Source organism: Panulirus ornatus, chromosome 12 (assembly GCF_036320965.1).
Source record: "Panulirus ornatus isolate Po-2019 chromosome 12, ASM3632096v1, whole genome shotgun sequence".
Lineage (NCBI taxonomy): Eukaryota > Metazoa > Arthropoda > Malacostraca > Decapoda > Palinuridae > Panulirus > Panulirus ornatus.
This window is the reverse complement of record NC_092235.1, coordinates 25,981,314-25,996,365: the sequence shown is the minus strand read 5'-3', so window position 1 is coordinate 25,996,365 and position 15,052 is coordinate 25,981,314. Positions and strand designations below refer to the sequence as shown.

The 15,052-nt window shown below is 42.3% G+C and overlaps 1 protein-coding gene across 4 annotated transcripts in view; it reads left to right on the top strand.

Annotated features, from left to right (window-relative positions):
• Window positions 1-15,052, top strand: part of Fancl (E3 ubiquitin-protein ligase Fancl) — a 242,763-nt gene that overhangs the window by 171,809 nt on the left and 55,902 nt on the right. For all 4 annotated transcript variants that reach the window (XM_071667588.1, XM_071667589.1, XM_071667591.1 and 1 more), the window contains one exon: window positions 3,059-3,426. In XM_071667588.1, coding sequence (XP_071523689.1) covers window positions 3,377-3,426 — 50 coding nt within the window. In that variant the 5' untranslated portion in view covers window positions 3,059-3,376. The remainder of the gene's footprint in view (window positions 1-3,058; window positions 3,427-15,052) is intronic.

Here is a 15,052-nt window from a genome sequence, read left to right as displayed (position 1 = left end):
TCCATGGTCCAGTTATCCCAGGAAGATGTTATCCATCCAAGGTCCAGCCACCGGGGGAGGTGTTATCCCTCTGGTCCGGATACCCGGGGGGAAGGTATGAAAGAAGCGCATCATAACCTTTTTGAGGTATTATCCAGGGTTCCCCCGTGTGAGGCAATATCCAGGCGGGCGGGCGGGATCAGCGGCGGGATAAGGGATTAACACCTGGATGTGGCATGGTACAGCCGGCCTCCACGCTCCTCTGTCAGGACGGACTTAATGCTTACCATCACCTGAACAATGTGAGGTGGTGGTAGTAGATGTGGTGGTAGGGGTAGTAGTAGATGTGGTGGTAGGGGTAGTAGTAGATGTGGTGGTAGGGGTAGTAGCATATGTGGTGGTAGGGGTAGTAGTAAGTAGATGTGGTGGTAGGGGTGGTAGTAGATGTGGTGGTAGGGGTAGTAGTAGATGTGGTGGTAGGGGTAGTAGTAGATGTGGTGGTAGGGGTAGTAGTAGATGTGGTGGTAGGGGTAGTAGTAGATGTGGTGGTAGGTGTGGTAGCAGTCGTGGTGTCTACTTACCTCTCATCCCTGTAAGTTCCTCAGTCAGGCAGACCTGAATGAGATGAAACACAACCACATCCCCTGCTATGTTCTGTGTCATTATATATAAAATTAATGATATATTATGATTCTCTGGGACGGTTAGAAGTGTGAACTATATCTAATGTCTTTTATCTCACTTTCCACTGTGATTATATCTTAGTTATCTTGACCTGGGTAATCCAGTGCCTTATTTAGGATAATCAAGTCCATATTCTAAGTCTTGAATTATCAAGTATGTTTTTTAAGTCTTGGATCAACGAGTCTCATGTCCTGGTCTAGGATCAACGAGTCTCATGTCCTGGTCTAGGATAAAGTGTCGTTTAATCACATCTGGAATAGACAGACGTTCAACAAGGCTTTAGATAAAACAATTTAATTAAACGAGACAGTGTAAATAAAACTCGTGTCGTTTAGAATGAACGCACGGACGTTTAAACCTAACCTTAAACGATTCAGTATTGAGCCAGGCCTTGTTCAATGTAGATCTAGAGCACCATCGTTGAACGCCGTGGTGATGGTCAGCGTAAAAACCTAACGCTAAGTTTTATCTCGCACTGTGCGCGGGACACGCACGGGTCCGCCCGCCTCTGTGAACTATTTACTCCCGGGTTTTAGTCAGCTATAAAGAGACTGGAAACATTTTCATGGTAATATTGTTTGATTTTCACACATATTTAACAAAAGATTATAACAAGGGCGAGGCGAGGGTCGCGGATAGGGAAGTTGTTAGAGTTGATCGCCCTGTACACCGGGATCGACATGGTCGTGAGCGATATGATGTGGGCCTGTGTGGTGAAGTCCCGCTTCCGTTCGGCCGTATGAATTCTTAATGTTACCATCCGTGCATATGTAATGTTGTGAATGTTAAGACGTTATGGGTTAAGGACAGCGGCTGTTATGTAGCAAGCATCACTAACTGTAGACCAGTCGTAGGGGATGAAGACTACGAAAATCGAAGATAAATATTTACTGAAACTTTATTTTTTGTATTACACATATGTAACAAGTCAAAATTTTAGTACATATAAAATTCGTACAAATTATTCATTTGAATTGTACTATTGCTTAATATTTATTGCGTTGTAGTTAAAGAACTGATGAAGTCCTTTTTTTTTTTATATAATACCGTAGGGTAAGGAAACCCTAGCCAGCGTCGGTGTGAAGCCTCCGAACACTGATCCAGGGATTGACATGGCCCCTCCCACCATTGACACCAGGGCTAAAAAATCAACACCGAAATTTCCTCACTTTTTTGGAAATATTGTAGTGAGGATTGACTCCGTGTGAACTGGAAGAGGGAGGGAGGTCTTATTCACCATGAGAGCGACTCAACCCTTATATAATGGGCTATTTATTTCTCCTAAGTGACTTGTTTATACTTTCAATGCCCATTTGTTTCTTCACAAGAGACAAACTAAACAGCCTTTTGTTATTGGCCCAGGAAGGTCGTGTTTGTGTTCCCGGGTGTCACATTTGCCCACTACAAGCGACCCCGACTCTCGTAAACAAAAGATTTGTGGGTAATTGTGAAGCCACGGATACCGGGCTGGCCCAGGGTAGCTATGTTCACTTCATTATCAGTAAGTTAGCAGTTTAAAAACTATTTTTTTTGTTCTTCTACTGACGCCAAAGAACAACAACAAAAAAAAGCTACACTTAAATATTCCGCAAAAGTTTGACGAGCGTCATATTCCTGCAGTATATATATATATATATATATATATATATATATATATATATATATATATATATATATATAGGAAAGGATCACAATTTTGCGCGTGATCAAGATATTCATTTTCCCCGTGGACTCATAGGAATATATATATATATATATATATATATATATATATATATATATATATATATATATATATATATTACCTTAAATTTTGTATAATGAAAATTTCCGGTATGGGAATGACTGTAAGAGGTATATAATGTGGTAGCAGCAATTGTTAGGAAAAATATTTGAATATATGTCTTGTTCGGGAACAATAAATTAGTGAAATTTATACTGTGAAAAGACTGTGATGAAGTATATAATGGAGGAAGGAATAAGCCTGTGAAATATAAACAATAATGATACTTGTGGAATATTTGTAAGTTGTGTGTAAATATAAACATCCTATCCATTATTAGGATGAATATGTTAAACTAAGAAAGTGTATTTCATATAGTCCAGCACGAAACGAATACTTTATGAACAATTGGCTTTGATGGCCAGTGACTGAGAAACAGTAGGTTTTATGATGAGGTATTGCATCACCTGACCAGGCGTGGGAGGAAATAATTGGTTCACGTGTGTGGTGGACACAACGACATTCTCTCTCGTCGTCATTGTTGAGCGAGATGTATGAGTGAGCATTTATGTTTGATGCTGAAAAGTATAGTGTATTTTGTACCTGGCAATATTTCATTTTCAAAGAATTTTGTAACAAACTCACTTTAATATGATTTCTCTTTTTTTTCAGGACGTCGTTGTGCTAAAGAAGCACGAAGACATGGAGCATATTACTAACAAATGATGAATTAATGTATGATAATAATTTCCGTGGCCATAGACACCATGACGTCTGTTGACAACCATGTTTCTCCGTCTGGCCACCAGATGGCTATCTTGGTACCGATACCCACACGGACGTCACACCGATCGCGAGTAAGATTCCAAAATTTTTTTTTATTGTTGTATTTCTTATGAATAGTGTTTCACGACGGCCTAACTACATGGAACAGGATGCAGAGCAATTTGTGAAGACGTAGCGCATGAAATGTGATGGCTGGCTTGGCTGATGGTTGTGGAATTCGAAGGAAAACATTGCGAGCGAGGAACATGTCACAGGTGAGTGGCCGCAGATGTATTTCCTTTTAAAAAAAAACTATAGTTACCATGAATTTCGGACGTGCTACACGCGGATTTCCATTCAGACATTTGCACGAGTATCGAATATTGATTAGGTTAGGCCCATAATATAATTCAGTTCCTATGTAGAAAAAATACATGGCTTCAATGTGGATTTGATGCTCCTTAGGGACTCCGTTTTCTACAGTTTACAACGAGATGAAGGTAAGGTAAGGTGTGTGTACCGAGACGGATTTGGCCATTATTCGAGGCGGTGATGCCTTACTCCCTTACGCTCAGGGAGCATGACCGTCCTGTCTCGGATCGTGGACAGGCATAGACAGTTCCTGTCATCTGTAACTGGGTAACGAAGGCCCTAGCATCCTCGAGCCACTATCCCGTGAAATATATTCGAGGGTCGTACCGTCGTGCTCGCAGATTGTACTGACGTGCTCAAGGGTCGTACCGTCGCGCATGTCATGCTGGTGTCGTACCGTCGTGCATGTTATGCTGGTGTCGTACCGTCTTGCCTATCATGCTGAAGTGTCGTACCGTCGTGCATGTCATGCTGGTGTCGTATCGTCGTGCATGTCATGCTGAAGTGTCGTACCGTCGTGCATGTCATGCTGAAGTGTCGTACCGTCGTGCATGTCATGCTGAAGTGTCGTACCATCGTGCATGTCATAATGAAGTGTCGTACCATCGTGCATGTCATAATGAAGTGTCGTACCGTCGTGCTTTAACAGTCATTCCAGTCCTGTGTTGTCGTACCGTCGTGCACGCGCAGCTAACCATTTCTATTTGTGGTTACGTTCGAGAGGCCAGTCCCCCTTTCCCTGTGATCACGCCGCTCTACACAACCCAACCCATCTCCCGTAACCCACGTCGTATACCACATTACTCCACCCTCACAGCCTTCCTTAGTTTCACGTAAACTCTCATTATGGTAAAAAAATGATGATGGCGATTTACAGTGAATCAGGTACATATTTAATGGTGTATATTTTAAGAAAGTGGCGATACACAGCGAATGATGTTTATATTTGATATATGTGTGTGTAGTTCAGGCGCAGCGCAGGCAGACAAAGGCGGCCAGGTAATGAAATGAAGATAGACATCTACAATCACGGCCAGACAAGTAGAGGGCGCCAACATGAAATAGGGAGTGACGTATATAGTAGGGCGAGAGCTGAGCCAGTGCTGATGGGCCAGATAATCCAAGACTTGTTGCCGGACGCTTTACACTCGTCCCGATCCCCGACCCACCGACCTGAACCCTCTCGCTTCCGTTACACACACACACACTTATACACTACACACACACACACACAGAAATACACACACACACACACACATACACTACACACACATACACTACACACACACACACACACACACACACATATATATATATATATATATATATATATATATATATATATATATATATATATATATATATATACTCACAACAGGAAGTATATTCTTTTTTTAAACTCGTCCGCTCGCTCTACCCTCGAAACAGATGAAGCCAACGCCAGCCTGGGGATCCAAACCTAGTCAATTACAGGGGCTTATCCGCGCCAATCCCGGGTTGATCCCCTCCCAGCTCCTGGGCAACGCAATCACGCTGTCAACTGTCAATTTCAGACACAATAAAACAGGCCCCCTGTGCCACCTGCAGATATTTAACTACCCAATTGGAAGGTGCGAAGGATAAGAAATGAGGAGCGGTGGTGTATGGGAACCACATTGGTTGCGTCGCGGGCGAGAAATTTAACCTAACCAACAGCTGTGAACGGTGACAACTTGTACGTGACGTATATCCAACACCTTAAGAACGTTTGTGCGACCCTTGAGAACAACGGTACAACCCATTGCGCACGCATATATTACCCTTGAGAACGATAGTAGGATCTTACAAAAGCTTTAAGCACTTTATGTTACCCCTTCCCAAGGGTACATTGAAGTAACAAAGCTTTGACCTGACGACCTGAACTCAGAGGTCAGGTCGAAGAGCAGGGCATCATGCCTAAGTGCTCAAGGCATAAGAGCCACTACACAGATCTAGTACATGCAAAAAAGAAAAAAAAATGAATAAATTTCCCAAGTGCACTTTCCTGTAATGATCACATCATCAGGGGAGATACAAGCGATAGAAGACGTAGAACAGTCAGTTGATATACAAGAGACGTATGTCCACTGACTGTTCTACGTCTTCTGTATCGTTCTTATATCTCCCCTGACATTGTGATCATTTCATAAAAGTGCACTTGGGAACTTATAGTTTTTCATTTTCCTGTTTTTTATTTTTTTTTTTTTTGCATGTATATACCCCTGTGTATATTTGGGCTCCCCTTGCTTAAGCCACGTATCCAGGTAGCCATTCATAGAGTAAGGTATGATTGCCTGTGGCCCCATTGCCGCACTCAGGATTCGAACCCATGCGGGCCTAAACCTCAGGTTGGCCCATGCTGAAGGTAACTGTCTTTGTTTATGGTTGGAAATCGTCAAGTGCTGCTTTCATGAGTGCAGTGTGAGGGTTGCGCTTCCCTGGGGCAATCTGGTGAATGGAGGTAGTGCTTTCCTGGGAGTCTGGTGTATGGAGGTGGTGCTTCCCTGGAAAAATATGATGTGCAGGGGTAGCGTTACCTAGGCACAGTGTTAGGGTAGTGCTTCTCTGTGGCAGTGGCTCGGGGCAGTGTGGTGTGAAGGAGAAGTGTTCCCTTTTGTCAGTGTGGTGTGTGGGATACTCTTCCATGAAGGATTGTGGTGTGCGAGGGTAGTACTTCCCCGGCCTAGTGTTTTCCCAAGGCAGTATGGGGTTAGTACATCCATGGGGTATTGTTTTTGTATGGGGGGGTTAGCACTTCCTTAGGACTATGTCAGGGTGGTGTGGAGGTAGTGCTTTCCTCGGGGGTAGTGTGTGTGGGGGGAGGTAGTGTTATCTGGAGCAGTTTGTAAGGGTGGTGTTTCCCTGAGGCAGTGTGATGTGTTGGGGATACTACTTCCCTGTGGCAGTATAGTGCAGTACACACACACACAATTATATATATATATATATATATATATATATATATATATATATATATATATATATATATATATATATATTTTTTTTTTTTTTTTTTTTTTTTTTTTTTTATACTTTGTCGCCGTCTCCCGCGTTTGCGAGGTAGCGCAAGGAAACAGACGAAAGAAATGGCCCAACCCCCCCCCCCCCATACACATGTACATACACACGTCCACACACGCAAATATACATACCTACACAGCTTTCCATGGTTTACCCCAGACGCTTCACATGCCTTGCTTCAATCCACTGACAGCACGTCAACCCCTGTATACCACATGACTCCAATTCACTCTATTTCTTGCCCTCCTTTCACCCTCCTGCATGTTCAGGCCCCGATCACACAAAATCTTTTTCACTCCATCTTTCCACCTCCAATTTGGTCTCCCTCTTCTCCTCGTTCCCTCCACCTCCGACACATATATCCTCTTGGTCAATCTCTCCTCACTCATTCTCTCCATGTGCCCAAACCATTTCAAAACACCCTCTTCTGCTCTCTCAACCACGCTCTTTTTATTTCCACACATCTCTCTTACCCTTACGTTACTTACTCGATCAAACCACCTCACACCACACATTGTCCTCAAACATCTCATTTCCAGCACATCCATCCTCCTGCGCACATCTCTATCCATAGCCCACGCCTCGCAACCATACAACATTGTTGGAACCACTATTCCCTCAAACATACCCATTTTTGCTTTCCGAGATAGTGTTCTCGACTTCCACACATTTTTCAAGGCTCCCAAAATTTTCGCCCCCTCCCCCACCCTATGATCCACTTCCGCTTCCATGGTTCCATCCGCTGACAGATCCACTCCCAGATATCTAAAACACTTCACTTCCTCCAGTTTTTCTCCATTCAAACTCACCTCCCAATTGACTTGACCCTCACCCCTACTGTACCTAATAACCTTGCTCTTATTCACATTTACTCTCAACTTTCTTCTTCCACACACTTTACCAAACTCAGTCACCAGCTTCTGCAGTTTCTCACATGAATCAGCCACCAGCGCTGTATCATCAGCGAACAACAACTGACTCACTTCCCAAGCTCTCTCATCCCCAACAGACTTCATACTTGCCCCTCTTTCCAGGACTCTTGCATTTACCTCCCTTACAACCCCATCCATAAACAAATTAAACAACCATGGAGACATCACACACCCCTGCCGCAAACCTACATTCACTGAGAACCAATCACTTTCCTCTCTTCCTACACGTACACATGCCTTACATCCTCGATAAAAACTTTTCACTGCTTCTAACAACTTGCCTCCCACACCATATATTCTTAATACCTTCCACAGAGCATCTCTATCAACTCTGTCATATGCCTTCTCCAGATCCATAAATGCTACATACAAATCCATTTGCTTTTCTAAGTATTTCTCACATACATTCTTCAAAGCAAACACCTGATCCACACATCCTCTACCACTTCTGAAACCGCACTGCTCTTCCCCAATCTGATGCTCTGTACATGCCTTCACCCTCTCAATCAATACCCTCCCATATAATTTACCAGGAATACTCAACAAACTTATACCTCTGTAATTTGAGCACTCACTCTTATCCCCTTTGCCTTTGTACAATGGCACTATGCACGCATTCCGCCAATCCTCCGGCACCTCACCATGAGTCATACATACATTAAATAACCTTACCAACCAGTCAACAATACAGTCACCCCCTTTCTTAATAAATTCCACTGCAATACCATCCAAACCTGCTGCCTTGCCGGCTTTCATCTTCCGCAAAGCTTTTACTACCTCTTCTCTGTTTACCAAATCATTTTCCCTAACCCTCTCACTTTGCACACCACCTCGACCAAAACACCCTATATCTGCCACTCTGTCATCAGACACATTCAACAAACCTTCAAAATACTCATTCCATCTCCTTCTCACATCACCGCTACTTGTTATCACCTCCCCATTTACGCCCTTCACTGAAGTTCCCATTTGCTCCCTTGTCTTACGCACCCTATTTACCTCCTTCCAGAACATCTTTTTATTTTCCCTAAAATTTACTGATAGTCTCTCACCCCAACTCTCATATATATATATATATATACATATATATCCATCTCCAATTTGGTCTCCCACTTCTTGTTCCTTCCACCTCTGACACATATATCCTCCTGGTCAATCTTTCCTCACTCATTCTCTCCATGTGACCAAACCATTTCAAAACACCCTCTTCTGCTCTCTCAACCACACTCTTTTTATTACCACACATCTCTCTTACCCTATTATTACTTACTTGATCAAACCACCTCACACTACATATTGTCCTCAAACATCTCATTTCCAGCACATCCACCCTCCTCTGCACAACTCTATCTATAGCCCACGCCTCGCAACCATGTAACATTGTTGAAACTACTATTCCTTCAAACATACCCGTTTTTGCTTTCCGAGATAATGTTCTCGACTTCCACACATTCTTCAACGCTCTCAGAACTTTCGCCCCCTTCCCCACCCTATGATTCACTTCCACTTCCATGGTTCCATCTGCTGCCAAATCTGCTCCCTGATATCTAAAACACTTCACTTCCTCCAGTTTTTCTCCATTCAAACCTACCTCCCAATTGACTTGTCCCTCAACCCTGCTGTACCTAGTAACCTTGCTCTTATTCACATTATTCTCAGCTTTCTTCTTTCACACACTTTACCAAACTCAGTCACCAGCCTCTGCAGTTTCTCACATGAATCAGCCACCAGCGCTGTATCATCAGCGAACAACAACTGACTCACTTCCCAAGCTCTCTCCTCCACAAGAGACTGCATACTTGCCCCTCTTTCCAAAACTCTTGCATATACCTCCCTAACAACCCCATCCATAAACAAACAACCAAGGAGACATCACACACCCCTGCCGCAAACCAGCATTCACTGAGAACCAATCACTTTCCTCTCTTCCTACATGTACACATGCCTTACATCCTTGATAAAAACTTTTCACTGCTTCTAACAACTTGCCTCTCACACCATATTTTCTTAATACCTTCCACAGAGCATCTCTATCAACTCTATAATATGCCTTCTCCAGATCCATAAATGCTACATACAAATCCATTTGCTTTTCGAAGTATTTCTCACATACATTCTTCAAAGCAAACACTAATCCACAAATCCTCTACCACTTCTGAAACCACACTGCTCTTCCCCAATCTGATGCTCTGTACATGCCTTCACCCTCTCAATCAATACCCTCCCATATAATTTCCCAGGAATACTCAACAAACTTATACCTCTGTAATTTGAGCATTCACTTTTATCCCCTTTGCCTTTGTACAATGGCATTATGCAAGCATTCCGCCAATCCTCAGACACCTAACCGAGCCATACACATATTAAATAACCTTACCAACCAGTCAGCAATACAGTCACCCCCTTTTTTAATAAATTCCACTGCAATACCGTCCAAACCCACTGCCTTACCGGCTTTCATCTTCCGCAAAGCTTTTACTACCTCTTCTCTGTATACCAAATCATTCTCCCTAACCCTCTCACTTTGCACACCACCTCAACCAAAACACCCTATATCTGCCACTCTATCATCAAACACATTCAACAAACCTTCAAAAAATACTCACTTCATCTTCTCACATCACCACTACTTATCACCTCCCCATTAGCCCCCTTCACTGAAGTTCCCATTTGTTCCCTCGTCTTATGCACTTTATTTACCTCCTTCCAAAACATCTTTTTACTCTCCCAAAAATTTAATGATACTCTTTCACCCCAACTCTCATTTGCCCTCTTTTTCACCTCTTGCACCTTTCTCTTGACCTCCTGCCTCTTTCTTTTATACATCTCCCAGTCATTTGCATTATTTCCCTGCAAAAGTCGTCCAAATGCCTTCACATGCCCTGGTTCAATCCATTGACAGCATGTCAACCCTGGTATACCACATCATTCCAATTCACTCTATTCCTTGCATGCTTTTCACCCTCCTGTATGTTCAGGCCCGGATCGCTCAAAATCTTTTTCACCCCATCCTTCCACCTCCAATGTGGTCTCCCACTTCTCCTCATTCCCTCCACCTCTGACACATATATCCTCTTTGTCAATGTTTCTCACTCATTCTCTCCATGTGACCAAACCATTTCAATACACCCTCTTCTCTCTCAACCACACTCTTTTTATTAACACATATCTCTCTTACCCTTTCATTGCTTACTCGATCAAACCACCTCACACCACATATTGTCCTACATCTCATTTCCAACACATCCACCCTCCTCCGCACAACCCTATCTATCGCCCATGCCTCACAACCATATAACATTGTTGGAACTACTATTCCTTCAAACATACCCATTTTTGCTCTGAGATAACATTCTCGCCTTCCACACATTCTACAATGCTCTCAGAACCTTTGCCCCCCCCCCCCCCCCCCCCCCCCCCCCCCTCCCCCTGTGACTTACTTCCGCTTCCATGGTTCCATCCACTGCCAAATCCACTCCCAGATATGTAAAACATTTCACTTCCTCCAGCTTTTCTCCATTCAAACTTACCTCCCAATTTACTTGTCCCTCAACCCTACTGAACCTAATAAACTTGCTCTTATTCACATTTACTCTCAGCTTTCTTCTTTCTCACACTTTACTAGACTCGGTCACCAGCTTCTGCAGTTTCTCACCCGAATCAGCCACCAGCACTGTATCATCAATGAACAACAACTGATTTACTTCCGAAACCCTCTCGTCCACAACAGCCTGCATACTTGCCTCTCTCTCTCTCCAAAACTCTTGCATTCACCTCCCTAACAACCCCATCCATAAGCAAATTAAACAACCATGGAGACATCACACACCCCTGCCGCAAACCGACATTCACTGAGAACCACTCACTTTCCTTCCTACTCGTACACATGCCTTACATCCTTGATAAAAACTTTTCACTGCTTCTAGCAACTTACCTCCCACACCATATATTCTTAATACCTTCCACAGAGCATCTCTATCAATTCTATCATATGCCTTCTCCAGATCCATAAATGGTACATACAAATCCATCTGCTTTTCTAAGTATTTCTCACATACATTCTTCAAAGTAAACACCTGATCCACATCCTCTACCACTTCTGAAACCACACTGCTCCTCCCCAATCTGGTACTCTGTACATGCCTTGACATATACATACGTAGACATATACACATATACACATGCACATATTCATACATGCTGCCTTCATCCATTCCCACCACACATGAAATGACACCTTCCCCCTGCGTGCCCGCGAAGTAGTGCTGGGAAAAGACAACAAAGGCCACATTCGTTCACACTCAGTCTCAAGCCGTCATGTATAATGCACCGAAACCACAGCTCCCTTTCCACATCCAGGCCCCACAAAACTTTCCATGGTTTATCCCAGATGCTTCACATGCCCTGATTCAATCCATTGACAGCTCGTCGACCCTGGTATACCACATCGTTACAATTCACTCTATTCCTTGCATGCCTTTCACCCTCCTGTATGTTCAGGCCCTGACTGCTCAAAATCTTTTTCACTCCATTCTTCCACCTCCAATTTGGTCTTCCACTTCTCATTCCCTCCACCTCTTTCACATATATAATCTTTGTTAGTCTTTCCTCTCATTCTCTCCTTGTGACCAAACCATTTCAATACACCCTCTTCTGCTCTCTCAACCACACTCTTTTTATTACCACACATCTCTCTTACCCTTTCTTTACTTAATCAAACCACCTCACACCACATATTGTCCTCAAGCAACTCATTTCCAACACATTCACCCTCCTCCGCACAACCCAATCTATAGCCCATGCCTTGCAACCATATAACATTGTTGGAACCACTATTCCTTCAAACATACCCATTTTTGCTCTCCGAGATAATGTTCTCGCCTTCCACACATTCTTCAACGCTCCCAGAATCTTCACCCCCTACCCCACCTTGTGACTCACTTCCACTTCCATGGTTCCATCTGCTGCTAAATCCACTCCCAAATATCTAAAACACTTCACTTCCTCCAGTTTTTCTTCATTTAAACTTACCTCCCAATTAACTTGTCCCTCAACCCTACTGAACCTAATAACCTTGCCTTTATTCATATTTACTCTCAGCTTTCTTCTTTCACACACTTTACCAATAAATATATATTTATTTTTCTTTCTTTCATACTATTCGCCATTTCCCGCATTAGCGAGGTAGCGTTAAGAACAGAGGACTGGGCCTTAGAGGGAATATCCTCACCTGACCCCCTTCTCTGTTCCTTCTTTTGGAAAATTAAAAAAAAAACGAGAGGGGAGGATTTCCAGCCACCCGCTCCCTCCCCTTTTAGTCGCCTTCTACGACACGCAGGGAATACGTGGGAAGTATTCTTTCTCCCCTATCCCCAGGGATAATATATTTATTTATATATATTTATTATCTTAGTTGCTGTCTCCAGCATTAGCTAGGTAGCGCAAGAAAATAGACGAAAGAATGGCCCAACCCACTCACATATGTATGCATATACATAAATACCCACACACACACATATACATTTCAATGTATACATACATATACAGACATATACATAAATACACAGGAAATGGCACCCCCTCCCCCGTGTGTGCGCAAGGTAGCTCTAGGAAAAGACATCAAAGGCCACATTCATTCGCACGTGGTCTCTAGCTGTCATGTGTAATGTATTTATATAAACACCCATACACGCATATAACATATATATATGCACACATACACAGACATATACATATATGCACATGTACATATTCATACTTGCTTGCCTTCATCCATTCCTTGCTCTACCCCACCCAACAAGAAACAGCATGACTTCCCCCTGCATAAGCGAGGTAGCACCTGGAAAATAAACAAAAAAAGGCCACATTTATTCACACTCGGTCTCTAGCTGTCATGTGTAATTCACGAAAACCCCAGCTCCCTATCCACATCTAGGCCCTACAGATCTTTCCATGGTTTACCCCAGATGTTTCACATGCCCTGGTTCATTCCATTGGCAGCACGTCGACCCTGTTATACCACGTCATTCCAATTCACTCTATTATTCCTTGCACTCCTCTTGCCCTCCTGTATGTTCAGGCCCCAATCATTCAGAATCTTTTTCACCCCTTCCTTTCATCTCCAGTTTGGTCTCCCATCTCTCCTTGTTCCCTCCACCTCTGACACATATATCCTCTTTGTCAATCTTTCCTCACTCATTCTATCCATATGTCCAAACCATTTCAACACACCCTCTTAGCGACATCTCATCTTTGTATATCAACTGACTGTTCTGTGTTTCCTATCTCATTTATGGTTCATTTTCCTCTTAGTTATATGCCTATACTAGATCGCACGCACAGTGGTGTGTATGATCTAGTATAGGCATATAACCATGAGGAAAATGAACCATGATTAGTTCCTGGGTGCAGTTTTGTGTAATGATCACATTGTCTGGGGAGATACAAGAATGAGATAAGAGTACATAGAACTGTCAGTTGATATACAAGGACGAGATGTAGCTAAGACACCATTGGTACACAGGCATTACCAGATGGTGGTGTTTGGGTCTGGCGTCGATGCATGCCTGTCATAAAATTTTAATGTGGAAGAAAGGGAACTGTATACAAATTTTGCCTACAACAAAGCTATCAAGTTTGTGTAAACCTTAACTAATACTGATATTACATTTCTTTTGTGTATTTAATAATAGAAGGTTGTATGACATTTCTTGTGGAAAAGGAGTTACAGGTAATCACTGAGTTAGCATTGCTCCGGTCACTATCATGGTCATAAGTTTTACATTAAAAAAGCATTTGATTCTTGTCCTGTTCTTATACTATGTTTATGTTGCTAAAGTCTAACATAAAGAGCCTTACCAGTCTGACCAACATATAATATATTTCAATTTTTACAAGGGATTCTGAAAACAGCTCCAGAATTTTCTGGTGAGTTTTTGATTATGATATACTTTATAGCATTGTTATTGCTGAAGGCTACATTAACATTAAAGGATTTAAGCAACTTGGGAAGTAATGTAAAATTACCACTAAAAGGGAGAAATAAAAGATTATTGGTATCAAGGGTAGATTTGGGTTTTAACTATAAAATTATTTTTTTGCCAACTTAAGGGATTTATTAATGAAAGATACAGGATACATTAACTTGGATCCAATTGAATATTTCTTCTCAAAATCATCATCAGTAAATTCCGCACTGCATTTACATAATGCCCAAAGGAACATTGACTGGAATGATGATAGTTTAACTCTGTCATGTTGAGCTGAGTAATAATGAATAGAAGAACAAACTTTGGTGGGTTCTTTGTGTATGCTAAACTTAAACATGTTTATATCCCTATATATTGTGCGATCTAAAAATGGTAACAGTTATTTTCCACTTTCACAGTAAAGTTGATGGAAGTTACTAAATTGTTAAGTATAGGGAGAAATGTTTGTAAATTTTTGTTTGTTGGCCAAACACAAAGAACATCATCGACATACCTAAACCAAATTGCCTTAGTGGGCAAGGCATCCCTTAGTATTTTGTTTCGAAGAATTCCATGTAAAGTTTACTTGA